Source organism: Loxodonta africana, chromosome 5, assembly GCF_030014295.1.
Source record: "Loxodonta africana isolate mLoxAfr1 chromosome 5, mLoxAfr1.hap2, whole genome shotgun sequence".
NCBI classification, from domain to species: domain Eukaryota; kingdom Metazoa; phylum Chordata; class Mammalia; order Proboscidea; family Elephantidae; genus Loxodonta; species Loxodonta africana.
The window spans coordinates 80451107-80468780 of record NC_087346.1 but is presented as its reverse complement, the minus strand read 5'-3'; the positions used below and the strand labels follow the sequence as shown (position 1 = coordinate 80468780).

Genomic DNA, 17674 nt, shown 5'->3' with positions numbered 1-17674 from the left:
CCCAAGTACATGCGTTGGGATAGAGGCTTCTCCTAATTCACGTAGCTGCAGGGACTGGAGAACCCAAGATTGGCCAGTCAGAGAGCAAGGCTTTTGCTCACAGGCTGCAAAGATCTACGAATTCCAGGATTAGCAGGCAAGACTGCAGGTAAGCTGCTATGTCAAGTCCCAACAACCCGAGATCAGATGAACAGGAGCCAGCTGTGGGATCCAACACCAGCAAAAGCCCGTGAGCCTTGTCAGAATGTCCACTTATATTCGATGGAGGCCACACGCCCAAGGAAACTCCCTTTCAATTGATTGGCTATTCACAACAGATCCCATCATGGAGGCGATCACATCATAAACAATCTCATCATGGAAGTGATCACAACATCATATGACTGCCAAACTACATCACAACTGTCAAACCACTGAGAACCATGGCCCAGCCAAGTTGACACACAATCTCAACCATCACGTCTGATTTTTAGGACATTTAATTTAACCACATTTTTTTCCCCACAGAAAAAGTGAAACTTTCTTCATAAATGTGGTTTCGGTAATTAAAAACTGCATTATAGCCTTCTTGATCAGCAACAAGCAGGATCTGCATTTTCTGGTTTCGATATCCCTCCATTGTTTTTCCTGGAGTTCATGACTCATAAGTTGTAAGCAAAGGGAAGAAAATGAAAAAAATGGGGAAAAAGCCTAAACACAGATCCCAGGGGAGATGAAGGAAAGATTTTGGAAAACTGGAGAAACCTGTTTATCAGATTAACTACTTTTTCATATCGTGAGGACCTTATCTGTGCTATCACTCTAGGATATTGTAGCCGATGCCTTTGCAGTTTGCTAAAGTTGTTCAGTGCTTAAAGGCACATATTGTCAAGAGAAAGTTGTGACTCTATCTACTTAGCACCATATTTGAGAGTCATAGGAAGCTATGAGGTTACAGGTCATGTAGCTCAAACTTGCATTTTAAAAGTTTGAGACGTTGGGCCCAGAGAAGTTAATGACTCACATGAGATCACACGACAATTTATTTTCAGAGTCAGGACTAGAACTTGGATCTAAGATGTGTGGATCGGTATTCTTTCTTTCTTTCCATGCTTTAATTAAAACATTAAACTGTCACCTTGTAAAAATACATTCATCTGAGGCCCTTCTACACCAATGAATCAGAATCCCTGGGAAGGTAGGGCCCAGGTATCAGTATTTTCTCAAAAGCTGACCAAGTAATTTTAATGTGCAGCCATGAGTAAGAACCAGTAATATTAACAATTTATACAAATAATTCCATACAGAGTAAAATGCATTACAAAATAGAGTATCATTTTATGAGCAATTTTATTGGGGGATATTTTCTAAGTCAAATAGACACGACTAGTAGTAATAGCCAGTACAATAAAAGTTAAGACTTTAATAACTATTGCTTTACTGCCTTTAACAGCTTTTTTAAAAAATATATCTGTTAATTGTGGTGATAAACAAAAAATCAGTCATAAAACTATTCCTAGGATCTTTGTGGCATATTCCACTCAGTCTTCTAGGTGTTTTACCTCCAGAAAAAAAAGCAGAAATTAGGCAGTCTCAGGTACTGTTTATTGAAACTTAAATTTAGAAAGTAATTCAGTGTCTTTGAGGAGACTGAAAGACAAGAAAGTTTCAAGCTTAATACTTACCACATAAGTTTAGTTTTGTTTTTTTCCCCTACACCTGAGAACAGTAACATTAAAAACATATAAAGTTACTGAAATGAAAATACTAAAGTTCCTGCTTTTCTTACACTTCACTGTAAGAATCAATTCAGTTTAATTCAATTCAGTTCCACTTCTGTTCTGACACCAGCTGCACAGGCAGCCCTTCTCCCTATGACCCTAGCCACCAGGAGCTAGGTCAGATCTCACAAGTTAAAGGACATTGTGCTCCATACTGCCAAGCCAGCCCAAGACTTCAGAGCCAACTGCAAGGTTGCAAGTCTCCCTGATAGCCTCACTTCTCATCTGCCAGCTCCAAATTGGAGGTTTTCCCACTACCCCTCAGGATGGCAGCCATAAGCTTGGGGGATTTCCAGCCCCCTCACTTCTGATCTGCATGCTTTCACCATTCCCTTGGGTTTGGTAATTCACTAGAACACAAAACTCAGAGAATATGCCACACTTATGATTATAGTTTTATTATAGGAAGAAATGTACAAAGGAAGAGATCTGGGAGGGTTCCCAGTGTGGAGGTTCCTTGTCCCAAAAGACATGCTCCCCTCCCATGTCTTTCACCAACCAGGAATCTCATGGAGCTTTTGTGTCCAGAGCCTTTATTGGGGGCCTCATTGTGTAGGCATGTGTTATGGACTGAATTTTGTTCCCCCAAAATATGTGTTGTAAACCCTAACCCCTATTCTTGTTGAATAAGGAGAACTGATGGCACAATGGTTAAGGCCCTAGACCCCTAATCAAAAAGTGGGTGGCTTGAACCTACTAGCCACTCCGGCAGGCAAAAGATGCGGCAGTCTGCTTCCGTACAGATTCACAGCCTAGGACATCCTATGGGGCAGTTCTGCTCTGTCCTATAGGGTTGCTGTGAGTCAGAATCGACTCAAGGACAGTGGGTTTTGGGTTTTTTGATATTTGTTGATGTAATCCCACTTGAGAACAGAATTTTCTTTGTTATGTTAATGAGGCCATATCAGAGTGTGGCTTAAGCCAATCACTTTTGAAATATAAAAAGAGCAGATTCTACACAGAAGCAAGGAAGCACAAATGGAGAAAGATGGATACCATGCAGAAATCATCAAGAAACCAAGAAAGAGACAAGGATATTCCCCCCAGAGCCTACAGAGAGAAAATTGCCCTATAGCCAGTGCCCTGAATTCAGTGCAGTGGTTAAAGTGTTTAGCTGCTAACCGAAAGGTTGGGGGTTCGAAACCACCAGTTACTCTGTGGGAGAAAGATGTGGCAGTCTGCTGCTATAAAGATTCCAAAAACAAAAAAATTGCCTGTGAGTTGCTTCTGACTGATAATGACCCTAAAGGACAGAGCAGAAGTGCCCCAGGGCTTTCCAAGCCGTAATCTTTAATTAAGGAGGCAGACTGCCACATTTTTCTCCCACAGAACGGCTAGTGGGTTCTAACCACTGATCTTTTAGTTAGCAGCTGAGTGTTTGACCACTGTGCTACCAAGGCTCCTCTCCGTAAAGATTACAGACTTGGAAACCCTATGGGGCAGTTGCACTCTGTCTTATAGGGTTGCTATGAGTCTGAATCAACTCAACGGCAACAGGTTTAGCTTTCTAAACTGTGAGAAAATAAATTTCTGTTAGTTAAAGCCACCCACTTGTGGTATTTCTGTTATAACAGCACTAAGAAACTAAAACAGCATGAACAATTGAGTCATACCCCCCACCCCTGTCGACCGATACCAGGCCACTGGATGGTTGGTGGTCTTTCTTGCCTGGCCAGCCCCTACCTGAGTCACCTCATTAGCATAAACTCTCATTTGTAGCCTGGAGGTCTCATCAAAGGCACTTCAATTACAGGGAAATTTCCAAAGTTTTAGAGGTTATCTCTCAGTAACCAAGGACAAAGACCAAATTCTTTTGGTAAAGTTAATGTTAAATCCCAAAGTTCCATAACTGAGGCAATAATCATGCAGATGATTTAGCAATAAAATGAAAACTTCCTCAAATTAAGTATGTTCACTTAGACCATTAATTTGTGGTTTTATGGGACATAGAATGTTTGTTGAATAAATAACTTTAAGAAAGTTAACATTTTCACTGTAAAATGTTGCTTAAGGAGTAGCAACGTTGATGTAGGAAGTGTACAATTACACGCAACTAGGCGTTTTTTTTAGGCGTAGCTAAACTCGAACAGCAATGCTTTAAATAGGGATAGCTGCATTCCTAATTCATCATCAGTACGTGTGTAATTATTGCTCTGTGGATATGCATGAGTGACAGAAGAGGCTCTTTTGTTATTAGAGCACTAACTCATGGCAAGTACAAGAAGCAGCAGCCTCAGAATTGGTCAGGTTCCCAATGTCAAAAAATATCTAGCTCTTTTTATATTTGGGGATTACTGAATGATTTTCCAGAGGCTGTGGTTGATAAAATTCATGGATGGCATTTTTGATGTGACATTTTTAGAATAAAGTATTTCTCACAAGCACAATGAACAATCAAAAAGCAAGACTTAGCCAATGCTTTGGAGACAGAAGTTAAAAGATGGGCACACGTGGTTTTCTCCTTAATAAGAAAACAACATAAATAGCTCTCTTTAAGGAAAATAAGAGAAAACTCTCTGCAAAGGAATGGGAATACTCTCCGCAAATAACCTGAGGCTAAAACACTCTAGAATTGACACCAGGGCAATGGGTTTTAAAAAACTCTAGAAACATAGATTTTAATGAAAATATACTAGAGCATCTCACATAAAGCAAACCCTGTACTTTAGGTGAACAAGAGCAGTCTTTGGGTGGTGCAAACAGTTAATGTACTCAGCTGCTAACCGAAAGGTTAGAGGTTTGAGTTCACCCGCAAGTGCCTTGAAAGAAAGGCCTGGTGATTTAAAAAAAAAAAAATCATACATTGAAAACCCTATGGAGCACATTCCTACTCTGACACTCACGGGGCCTCCATGAGTCAGAATTGACTCCACTGCAACTGGTTTAAAGGTTGTCACAGGTAAAAGTGACACAGTGTAGTGGTGAAGAGAGCAGATGAAGACTGTCTGGTCTGAATTCCATCTCTGTCACTTATAAGCAAAGCACCTGAAAAAAATTCCTCAATTTTTCCCCCTTAGTCTCATCTGTAAAATGGAAATAATAATACTATCTACCTCATAAGGTTATTTTCTGGAATAAATAAGCAAATATATTTTTAAAGTACCTAGTGTTTTAAATATGTTTCATTACTCATTGTGGTCAAGTCTGTTCTGACTCATAGCAACCCTATATGACAGTGTGGAACTGCCCCATAGAGTTTCCAAGGAGCAGCTGGTGGATTCAAACTGCCAGCCTTTTGGTTAGCAACCGTAGCACTTAACCACTTCGCCACCAGGGTTACCTTTAAACATGTTAGGTATGAATATTCCAAGAAAAATCAAACCTATTACCATGGAGTCGATTCCAATTTACAGCGACCGTACTGGACAGAATACAACTGCCCTATGGGGTCTCGAAGGCTGTAATCTTTATGGAAGCAGACTGCCACATCTTTCTCCCTTGAAGCGGCTTGTGGGTTCGAACTGCTGATCTTTCAGGTAGCAGCAGAGTGCTTCACCACCGTGCCACCAGGTACTCCATCATATGAATATTAGTTATTGTTACCATAATATGTGAACTTTTAGATTTTTCTTTCACATCTTATTTAGATTTAAGAAAAAAATGCCAACTGCTGTAATATTCTTTTCTACCTATAGTTTTAAATCTAAAGTAAACCACAAATAAAGGCATTTTTTAATTAATCCACTCATCCAATTAGTTAATCAGCCATCTTATACCATTCACTTAACGCTCAAATATGTGAATTTTCAATGTGTTGAAATCATTGTTAATATAAGAAATCCCTCAAATTATCAGGTGAATGAATGAGAAAATATAATTTGCTATTTAGTAGACTTCGAAACTTTCTCAATTATTATTATTGTATACTGAAAGCAAAACAAAGAATTTCACTTTTTGAATTCTTAAACAATGCTTTATTCCCAAGGGAAAAATACTTTTTCATCTCTGGAAACCCTAGTGGTGTAGTGGTTAAGTGCTACAGCTGCTAGCCAAAGGCCGGACAGTTCAAATCCACCTTGGCGCTCCTTGGAAACTCTACGGGGGCAGTTCTACTCTGTCCTAAAGGGTCGCTATGAGTCGGAATCGACTGGGCGGCACTGAGTTTTAGAGTTTTTATGGTTAGTAGAGGCTAGTGTCACACCATTAAATATATGTTCCTTTTCTCTATTTTGTCTCTTAACTGAATTAAAAGTCCCTTGAGTTCTATCTATCATCTAAGTATTCCATATATATACTTGTACCTACACTTCTATATGGAAACCCGGCTGGAGGAGTAGTTAAGAGCTACGGCTCGTAACCAAAAGGTTGGTAGTTTGAATCCATCAGGTACTCCTTGGAAACCCTATGAGGCAGTTCTGCTCTGTCCTGTATGGTTGCTGTGAATCGGAGTCGACTCAGTGGCAACAGGTTTGGTTTTTTTTTTGGTATATCTCTATATCTATTTCTATATAACAATTCCACTATAGAGCCCTTCAAGAAATATTTGTTGAATTAATAAATAAATGAGATGCTGCCTAAATAGCAATGTACTTACTCTGTTGGCTTTTAGTCAAGAAGAAATGCAAAACAGTCACTGCTACATAAAAGTTATGAAGAAAAAATATCACCAAGAATTTTGCTTGGAAAGTTGTGCTTTATTTTTATTTTATAAGGTATTGTTTTATTATAAATATATATATGTAGTTATAAAAGACATAAATTCTTTATTAAAGTGGTACCTGCAAAAAAGACCCTATAATGGTTAACATCCGGCTAAATTGAGAAGAAAGTTAATTTTTTAAAGTTTTTTTTTTTATTGTGCATGAGGTGAAAGTTTACAGAGCAAATTAATTTCCTACTTGATAACCTGTGCATCAAGTGTTCCGTGACGTTGGTTTCATTCCCCACAATGTGTCAGCACTCTCCCATTTCTGTCCTAGGTTCCCCATTTCCTTTTGCCCTGATTTTCTATCCCTTCTTGTCTTTCTCCTCTTTGCTTCTGGATAAATGTTCTCCTGTTGACTGAATGTAATTGATTGTTCTAAGCAGCATGTTTCTCTCTGGTGTTATTGTTTATTTTATAGGCCCATCTATGGTTTGGCTGAAAGGAGGTCTCTGGGAATGGCTTCAGTTCCAGTTCAAGAGGGTGTCTTAGGGTCATAGTCTCTGGGGTTTCTCCAGTCTATGTCAGGCCAGTAAGTCTGGTCCTTTTTGTGAATTTGATTTTTTGTTCTGAAATTTTTCTCCCTGTCTGTCTAGGACCCTCTGTTGTAATCCCAGTCAGAGTGGTAAGTAGTGGTAGTTGGGCTAACATCAATTTTTAAAACCGTAGTATTTGATAGAATAGAATTCATTTTCAAGGTTTAAAATTTAGAATATTAAATTTAGCAATCTAATCTTGGATACTTTCCTAAAATTTTCAATGCCTTAATTGTAAGAAAACAATCTAGTATCATTCTATCTCAGAGGCTCGGTAAGAATTAGCTAAAAAAAAAACGCTTTTAAAGATTTTTGTTATGTAAAAGGTAATTCATCCAAGTAGCTATGCTCAGTTGTCAATTTGAAAAAAAACCCTGGGCGGTACAAAGAGTTAACACACTTGGCTACTAACTGATACATTGGAGGTTCGAGTCCAAGCAGAGGTGCCTGGGAAGAAAGGCCGGAAAAATCAGCCATTGAAAACCCTGTAGAACACAGTTCTACTTTGAAACACCTGGGGTCACCAGGAGTCAGAGTCAACTCAAAGGCAAAGTGGTTAATGTCACAGTAAGTGCCAGCTGCAGTTACAAAGAGCACTAACTTTATGGAAAAAGCAAGAGATAGAAGAAGAATTAGAAGATTTTTTTTAGTCCTTCTCTGATGCCAGGTGCTGGTTATTTGTAGGAGACCTAGGGCTTGACCTGACTGCTACCTTTGACGGATTTAGTGCTGATACCAATATAGGGCCCGTATGTATATGTTTCACGGATTCATCATTGCTCTTTATCGATGCATACATAGTATTCCATTGTGTGAATATACCATAATTTATTTATCCATGCATCCACTCATGGGCACCTTGGTTGCTTCCATTATTTTGATATTGTAAACAATGCTGCAGTGAACACAGATGTGCATATATCTGTTCGTGTAAAGGCTCTAATTTCTCTAGGATATATTCCAAGGAGTGGGATTGCTGGATCGTATGGTTGTTCTCCCAGTCCAGGATTTTCAAACTTTTCTCCTAAGAGAGCCATCTTTTAATGTAAAAATTAAAAAAAAAAAATCTTTTTTTTTCCAACTGTACCCAACAGTGGTTATTTGCTAGATATTAATTGAAAAACAGATGGCACAAAGTAACCATGATGCAATATCAACTTAAAATGAATGCATTTTACTAATCACAGTAGAACCTGAAGACATTTTTAAAAATACTGTTAGAAATATTATATATTTAATCTATAGATAATGCTCAGATTTACTACCCCCTTGAAAAAATCCAAATACTTCTCAGATTTGGAACTGCTGATCTGATTGATGTTTCAAAGACACTTCACAGTTGGAAAAATCCTGTCTGACTTCAATACTACCTTCCCACCCTGCTCTATCTTCAAGTATGTTTTATGCCTTTAAGAGGAATTATGATTGTACTTCATACTACGTATATATATTAAAATGAGTGATTAATGAAAACAGTTCCCAATTATTTAAAAAAAAAAGGGAGATGAATACTGTTTTGCAGAGGGAGCTGTCAAATCTTCTCTGATGTGTCATGAAGGAGTCATTCTCAAAAACTAATGGCTAGAAAATTGAGTAAACATACAACCAGTGAAGAAAAGATTTCTTCACACCATGTGAAATCAGCCCATAGGAAAATTTTGGGAGAAGCACATGAGTTTTTTTTTCCCCGATGATGGTATGTTGTGTTCACAGGCATCAGCTACAACGTGAAAAAATTCCTGCCCACATATCAATACCACAGAGTTGACTGTTGTGGCGTGACCTCGTTCTCCCCAATATGCTCCCCACCCCATCCTTCTTTCTTTGGAGCATAAAGCATAGCACTGTATTTGCTCAAACATCAAATGGGACTAATAAATTCTTTTCCTGTCACCCCTTGTTAAGTACTTGACAGCGTCACTGTGTAGAATAAGGAAGCACTCCCAGCTGGTACCCCATTCTTTGGAATTCTGCTTTCATTTCTCAGACACTTGAACTACTTTATTTTTTCCAGATTCAGTTTGTAGAACAAAAGCCTTTATGTAAACAGTAGTACCTCTTCCTAATTCTAACTTACTAAACTTGTGATCCCTATCAATGCGCCATGAAACTGTACTCCATTGCCAGTATCATCTTTATTGGTTCCAGTAGTCACTTACTGCCTGTTTTTTTGATAGGTTCAGCACCTAGACTTAGGAACCCAGAATCCTACCTCCATCCCACTGTTCATTCTTCCATTTAACTCATAAATATTGGCCACCTACCATGTACCACCATCCTAAGCATTAGTGCTTATGTATAACAATAGGAATTTTTACTGAGTGCTTACTTTGTGCTAGGAAATGTGCTAAAAGCATTTTCGTTATCCTTTTTCTTTTTTTCCTGTGAATTAGATGCTATTATTATACCTCTTTTACATATGAACAGATTAAATAACTTGTTCAAGGATTCACACACAGACTGTCTAAATCCAGAACTCATGAACTTAACCACTGGAAAAAAAGATGAATTGTTTCCAACATGAAAGTAAACCCACCACTGCCATCCAGTCGATTCGTCACCAATAAATATTTAGATTGAGAGAGAAAGAGGGAGAAAAGGATAAGGAGAAGAAAACAACAAAAAGTAGAAAGGTAAGGAGCTATCAACATCCACCACATTCCATTTTTCTATTCAAATACATACTGAGTACTGTTAAATCAACTCAGTGTACTTAGGCCCTACGGGGGAATACGATAAAGAGTAAGGTAGTTTATGTATCCATACAGATCTGAACATTTCCTTGGGAGATATGACTTACAAACAAAAAAGTTAAACAACGTAGTTTCACCAGTTGTGAAATATCAGATCCAGACATCTAGGTGTCTAGGAAAAAGACAAACAATAAAAGCTGTAAGATATCAGAATAAAAAGAGATTCCAGCAGGCTCAAGAAATTCAAGCCCTTGAGGGAAACCATTACAATAGAAGGATTTGCCTAGTTTCCGAAAAGGTACCCATTCCTCCAGAGCATGACCATAAGGCAGAGGAATGGGACTGAGCAAATGCTTAATGAGTTTCCCAGTCTGGCTGGGGTGAGACAATTTATCTGGGGAACTAGTGGGATGTGAGGTTGAAAAGACTGATTGGGTTCAGATTTGTGGCAGGCCTTGTCCAAAGGGCAATGGGGAGTCATTGAAAGATTTTGACAGACAAATGAAAGATTAAGGCAGCATTTTGGGTAAGTTAAAATCAAAAGCAGCAGGCTGATGGATGAAAATAGGGCAGAAGAAAAAATAATTTAGGGCTTTTCTTCACAATTACTAGACTTTGAGGCAATAAATGCCCGAACAAATTTGGAAGTGCAAGAGATGGGAAGAAAGGTATACATACATGTGAAGGCATTTCTGGGCAGTGCTGAGTTTGATTAGAAGGAAGGAGATTGAGGCACTCACAAACTTTAAGTATGTCCACAAACAGAGAGTTATCACGGCAAGGTTAGTAAAATTACACACACACCACACACACCTCACCTAAGGCATGTACTGGGCACACCAGTCCTGGCAGGAAGATCGACTTTGACTCAAGGTATGCCTGTCACCCCGGGGCAACTAAAACCACCTACTAGCCGGCAGTTGACCCCGCAAAGCAAACCAACCCATCTAGTCCACCTCCTTCTGCTTGAGTCCTAGAGGGAGATGGAAAAGTTTGGGGAGTAGTCTCCGGCTAACCAAAAGGGCATTTTTTCATTCCTCAACCACTCTCAGGTACTCCAGACACAGACGATGACATCCGGCTAGTCCTCCGGCCACTCCTCCCCCAGGGCTGATTATGAAATTCTGGGCACTTTGCACCTCACCCCGCTAGTAAGTACTCGGGCCTGAGGCCCCTCCCCAGAAGTATAAAGGCCGTAGCACCCGGCAGCTAAGCTCACTTGCCGGACTGGCGGGGCGTCAGAAACACACAGCCAACGCGTGGCCCCTCCAGGCTCTCCGCCGCGCTCCAGGCACAGCCGCGCAGAGTCCCGCCCAGCTCCGTGCGCTCCCCGCAGGCGTCCGCGCCCGCCGCCCAGCCCGAGCGCCCCCAGCTGGTTGTCGACGCTCGCAGCCGCGACGAGGATGGAGATGCGCGGTGCAGGTCGTGTCCCGGCGCTGCTGCTCTGCCTCGGTAAGCCTCTGCAGCCCTCTTCTCCCCGCTCCCGCGACCACTGCAGAGAAGACAAATATCGCCCACGGGCACTGTCACATAGACGAGTAGTGAGTTTTCCGCAAGGTTAAAGTGTACTCCATTTAAAAGGATGTCTCTGATGTGAGTCCGATATGATGAGTCCTCCCTATTTGGGAGGGTGTGCACGAATTAATATATCTCCTGGTGGCTGCTAACCAGAAGGCCGTTGTTTCGAATCCACCGGCCCTCCTTGGAAACTCTATGGAAGCACTTCTACTCTGCCTTGTAGGATGGTATGAGTCGGCAGCGGGTTTGGTTTTGGTTTTTATTAGTCAAAATAAAAAAACTGAAAACTTTTTCTTTCGAAAATTTGCTTAACCTAGAAATTAAAAGGCCTGGACGCACTGTTGAAATTTCATGTTTTGTTCTTTCTCTTTTTGGAGAGTAAGGTGTAGAGACTAGGTGGGCTTTTGCTTCTCAGTCTTGCGCCAGTTTTCTAAAATCGAACATGATTTAGCTTCCCAGGGGCGGCTTGCGTGGGTGCCAGCATTGCTGGAGATTCAGACACTACGGAATGAAAACGTTGCGGGTACTTGGAGCAGGAGGGAGATGGCCAGGTCCCTGCGGTTTCTGCTGCCCTTGGCCTTCACGCCTCCCACCTTGTGTTACCGCCTCCTGCCCGCTCCGCGCAGCTAGCCCCCGGGGAGGCTGGTCCGGCGCTTTGCAGGTCCCGCTGCTAATTGCACCCTGTAGCCTGCAACCCCCGAGCGTATTTTTTATGTCTGTCTTCCTATCTGAGATGTTTTAGTTCACTAGTCTGTCATATAGGGTCGCTGTGAGTTGGCAGGAAAGCCTGGTGGCGTAGTGGTTAAGAGCTACGGCTGCTAACCAAAAGGTCGGCAGTTCGAATCCCCCAGCCGCTCCTTGGAAATTCTACGGTGCAGTTCTATTTTGTCCTGTAAATAATAAAATGGTCGCTATAAGTCGGAATAGACTCGAGGGCAACGACAAGAAATTCTTGTAGACAGGAAAAAAAAAAAAAAAAAAAGATTCTTATGTAGCCTTTCTGGTTTAAAAAAAAAAAAAATCACAACTCTCATTTCTTAAACTTCAAGAGGAATTTGGAGCCCTGGCAGTGCAAGAGTTAGGAATTGTGGTGCTAACCCAAAGGGAAACCATCCAGGAGCCCCTTGGGGAAAAAGACCTGATAATCCGCTACCATAAAGATAAAGGGTCGCTCTGAGTCGGAATCAACTCGAGGGCACTAGGTTTTGTGGGTTATGAAGATAAGTCTAGGAAACCCTATGGGGCAGCTCTACTCTGTCACAAGCGGTCGCTATGAGTCGAAATTGGCTCCAAAACACCTAGCAACAAGGTGAACATTTTAATAAGGAAGTAAAAGTCACCAGTCACACATTTTTTCTGGGGTTGCAGTGAACCGAATTCCCCTAACACACTAATTCTACCTGTGCAGGATGTGACAGTTAAATTATTATTTTGACACACCTTATCTCGGGGGTTGGGAGACCTAATGAAATGCATACCGTGCATAGTTGCAACCTAGGCATCCAATTTCGGGAACATAGATGGAAACTGGATCTGAGGTTTCTACCCAAACCAAGCTAAGAATGACTTAGAAGATTCTCAGGGAATAATGTGGCTTTTCCATTTTCGTTTTGAAACTTCTGTGAGAAAAATAAAAATTAGAAAGTTGACGGTCTTCCTCAAGTTAGAAATTAACCCAAAGGTCAGAATGATTTAGCATTTTTTTTTTTCCCACCTGTATGGTTGCATCTGAACAATGCAAATGTCTGTTCTGAGCATCTCATTGAATATTCAAATATGAGACTTTAAGAGCCTCTAGTCTATGAATAACCTGGTTACTACCCACTTAGTGTGTGTTTTTGTTGTCATGAAAGTGCTTAACTCCTTTATTGCATTACTTAATTATAGTTCGCCTATTTCCTCAGCTGCCAAGCCCATTTCCAAATGAGCTAGGTCAGTTTCTGTTTTCCCAGTTTGTTTAGATATTTCTCTGCCACTGCTAAAGTTCCTGCTTGAAATTCTGTATCACATCCCCACACTCTATTCAGGTATGCAAGTTCAATAGTCTTATTCCCAAGGACATGCTGTTATTCCTGAAATTGCCTTTCCTTTCCCTCCCCCAAGCAAAAGATTACCTAGAAATACTTTTCCAAAATGTTTGGCCTTCAAAAGGAGGAGTTTTTATTTTAGGTTTCAGCTAATATTTTTTTATTGTTGACCTGGTAGCTTTTTGTGGAATTCATAAGTATTTATAATTGTGGAAAAAATTTAGACACTTCAGTTCCACCCTCCACCCCCAACACAGGCAGATTTATACACACACACACACACACACACACACACTCTCTCTCTCTCTCTCTAATTTGGTCATTTAAAATATTTCTTAATATTTGATATTGATGTTCTTTGCTTTATGGATTAGAAACTATGACCCAATATCACATAGTAAAGCCAGGCCAAACAGAGAGTCCATACTTGTGTTTGCTAGCACTTTTATCCTACTGAACATTGAATGAAAGGGTTGAGGTATACCATACTAGATAACACATTTCTAAATAAGCTACAATTTTAGAGCTGAATTATTTCTAATCTTGTAGAGAAGAGGAGAAATGTTTATCTTGAGCTCTGCAGTTTTATGGGCAAAGAAAAAGATCCTCATGTAGGGTTTAAAACAAAACAAAACAAAAGTCACTTCTCCCCAATTCCTTAAACTTAAAGAGGAATTTGGAGCTGTGTATGAATATTTTAATAAGGAAGTAAAAGTCACCAGTCGCACATTCTTTCAATCTGAAATCAAACGTTTTCATTGTTGCCCATGAATGCCACAGAGTGTCCAAACAGGTTGTTTCGAACATGTTCCTGAGTGATGTTTCCAAGACAATATTAAAAAAAAAAAAGATACAGTTGACTTGCCTTAGGTCTTGTCTGTTGACCCTGAGAGTTTATGAGCTACCTGAGTCTTGGCACAACCTGATAGGACACATCAGAGGCAGAAAACACGATGACAGGATTCTCCTGTTTGTATTTTGACTCCAGTATCCGCCTTCTGCATTGGCTTGCCGTGTGAGCATATTGGGTAATTGGGTGTCTGCTTCAGCACAGGGGCCCAAATCCAGGAGGTAAGAAGAGCACTAACCATTACCAAATGCCTACTGTGTGCCAACCATGTTGTGTGTTTAGGTGCTTTCCATCCATTACCTTGCTTCTGCCTTAAAATAACTGCATGAGGTAGGTTATGATTAACCCAGTTTGGCAAATGAAGAAACTGAGGCTCAGTGAAACAAAATACTTTACAAGAACTTAGAGAGTAAACAGTAGGGTGCCCAGAGGGTCTCAGGGTTATCCGGAGCAAAATAAAAATACCAGGTTTAACAGGGAAGTTCCAGAGCAGGCCAGGGGCTGCCCCAGGGCTTAGAGACTGTTATGGAAACAGGCGCCTGTGCAGAAAGGGGCCTGCTGACTCCTCTACGATCTCACTTAAAATCAGACACAGAAAACTTGTGACTCTTTGGCTAGGCAAAAATATGTTGAATTTTTATTTAACATATATTCATCATTTTTAATCAACACAGTTGCCAGGATATGATTTTTCTTACACTCATTAACGTCAGTTTACTGAGGCCTTTATTTCTATATTTGCCAAGATGTATGGTAAGTAAGGAGCCCTGGTGGTGCAGTGGTTAAGAGCTCAGCTGCTAACCAAAAGGTTGGCAGCTCGAATCCACCAGTCGATTCTTGGAAACCCTGTAGGGCAATTCTACTCTCATATAGGGTCCCTATGAGTCAGAATCCACTAGACTGCAAAGGGTTTGGTTTTTGGGTTTTAAATTAAGTGATCGATTTTTTTTTTTTTTGATCAAGGAGAAGGTGTCATATCTTTTTATACTCTGGATCGTAGGTTTTTTAGGTATCCCTTTTATTGTATATTGAGTATAGTATTGGTAAGTGACTAATTTGGAATCTATAGCCCATTTCTGTTAACAGAAAAAAAAGACTTCCCTTGGTTAAAAAAAAAAAGTATAGTACTCACATAGTCACTTTGGGAAATTTGAATTTGAATGTTCTCTGTCCCTCTTTGCATAAGAATCTCCCATTTCCTGGTTAATGGCACCCAAGAGATGCAAATGCCAAGTAAGAAATCCTCTTCAAAAAAAAATTAAATTGTGGTTTCCTCACCTGTCAAATAGGCCTATGCGAAGAGCCTAATTAATATGGCTGTAACTGCTGTTGAGAACATTCCACTGGGAGACAATGGGAAATCTCCCCGAAGCTGTAATAGGAAAGCTCCTTAGGGAGGTGTAGCCTGACAGCTGTAGCCTTGATATGGCCATTCCAGAACCTTAGAAAAAATGAAGCAATGCAACAGACTCCGGTGTCCTCTGGCAATGCAGTTAATGTAAGACTGAGGTGTCTGGTTACAAAGCAAATAAATGTTGAGTGACTTTGTAGGTTAAAGTAATGGCTTAATTAACCAGGATACTATTTATAATCTAGGGAATGATTTGATAATTGTCCAGAAAAAAAAAAATTAACATTTTTATTTCTTAGGTCAAATGCTCTCAATATTAATTTTGCATGAAAGTGAGATAAATGCAAACCCTCTTGAAAATCCTTAGCACAGGAGGAAACGCTCTTTCTCTCTGTCTCATTTGTGTGTGTGTCTGTGTGTGTGTAAAGAGATACATGTTGAACTTTATAATCTTTAAATTAAGAGGCATAGATTTTGTAAACAACACAGATTTCATACCTCAGTTATTTTATTTCTTACTTTCATAAAAAATTTATTCCTCTCTGAGCCTCAGTTTTCTTATCTGTAAAATAGAAATCATAATATCTAACTTGTCAGGTTATTGTATATGGACCTAATAGATGGATGGGATGATATTAGTGCCCGGTGGATTTGAACTGCTGACCTTTTTGGTTAGCAACCAAATGTTTAACTACTGTGCCCCCAGGGCTCCAGGGTTCTATCAAACTCTCAGTAACTATTTGTTGGGTGGATGATTTGATTTGTCCTTTATTCAGAGTTCTCACCGCTGTGTGTGTGCAGTTTTTTTTTTTTTAATTGTGCTTTAGGTGAAAATTTCACCAGTGTATCTTGACTCAACCAGCTGTTCTTTAAAATTTTGAAAATTCAATTTGTTGTTTCTGATAAATTCTAGTAATTTTCTACCCTCTTTCTCCCATTTGTATCTCTTAACACAATGTGCATTTTCTGATGGGGGGTGTGTGTGTTATGAGAGAGAGAGACAGAGACAGAGAAAAAGAGAGGTAGAGAGAGGGAGAGAAATTACTGAGCAGTGATATATGACTGAATGATGAACTGTAAATGGGAGAAAGAGAAGTATTGTGTTAGAAATGAAAGGAACTTTAAGAGTAATCTAATCTAAATTCCATCTCCCCCTCCACCTTACCCCTAGGTATCTGTTTTTAGAGATAAGGAAATTGTATCTGAGTTAGAACTGGATTCCATAGCTCATAAATCTAATATAGTGTTTCTCAGTCTGGCTACTTTTGCCATTATGGGCTGAATAATTCTTTAAGAGGGTTGTCTTATGTATTGCAGAATGTTTATCTGCAACCCTGGCCTCTACCCTCTAGATGTCAGTAGCACCTCCAGTTGTGACAATCAAAAATGTCTCTAGACTTTGGCAAATGTTCGTGATGGCAAAATTGCTCCTGGCTGAGATCCACTGGCCTGATGTATTTTTCATATCTACAACACATTGCACCCCCCATAATCCATAATTTGGATAATTAATGTTTGAGTTACGAAGACAAATAAAATTAATATTAATGATAAGCTGGATGCAAATATAAAACCAATGCTAGTGTTAGAAAAAAATTAGCTTAATAACTTCTTTATTTCAGATTTTAGCATCATTTGCACTTGATAATGATGAATAAAGTATTTACAATGGAGTCACTCATACTCTTCAGTCATTGTGTTGCTGATCTGCTCTCTTGGCTCCCACAGCACTGAACCTTCTTTTTTCTTCAATTTATTTTTCTCTTTCCTTGTACATTTCTGTCTACTCCCTACTGCCTATTTTCCAAAGTTCTGTTATTTCCTATTCCATACTATCTCCCTTGGAATATCTGAATGGTTTTCATGTCTTAAAGGTCATATCTCCTTATATCTTCATAAGACTTTCAAATTGACTTAATCAACTCCATTATTATTGCTTTCCTCAATATCTATACTCCCAACTACCTCATGAATATAAATAGGTGATATATGAGCATCAAACTCAAATTTGCTTGCTCATTATGTCCTCCCTTCATATCTAATAACTGCAAATGCCACCACAAACCAGCTGTCCTATCTGTTTTCTTTTCTTTTAATGACACCACCATCCTTGGTGTTTTCTGGTCAGAAATTCATCATCGATGAATTCTTTCCTTTTCTTACCACCCCCAAGGGTGTAGCCCCATTAACTCTATTTGGGGCAGGAACTATGTCTTATTCATTGGGTTTTCTTTATTTCTTTTTTTTATTGTGCTTTAGGTGAAAGTTTACAGCCCAAGTTAATTTCTCAGTCAAAA

At 39.7% G+C, this 17674-nt stretch overlaps 1 protein-coding gene across 1 annotated transcript in view; it reads left to right on the top strand.

Annotated features, from left to right (window-relative positions):
- Nucleotides 1-17674, top strand: part of EREG (epiregulin) — a 41499-nt gene that overhangs the window by 5190 nt on the left and 18635 nt on the right. The window contains exon 2 of the mRNA XM_010594135.3: nucleotides 10831-11083. Within this exon, the coding sequence (XP_010592437.2) occupies nucleotides 10831-11083 (253 nt within the window). The remainder of the gene's footprint in view (nucleotides 1-10830; nucleotides 11084-17674) is intronic.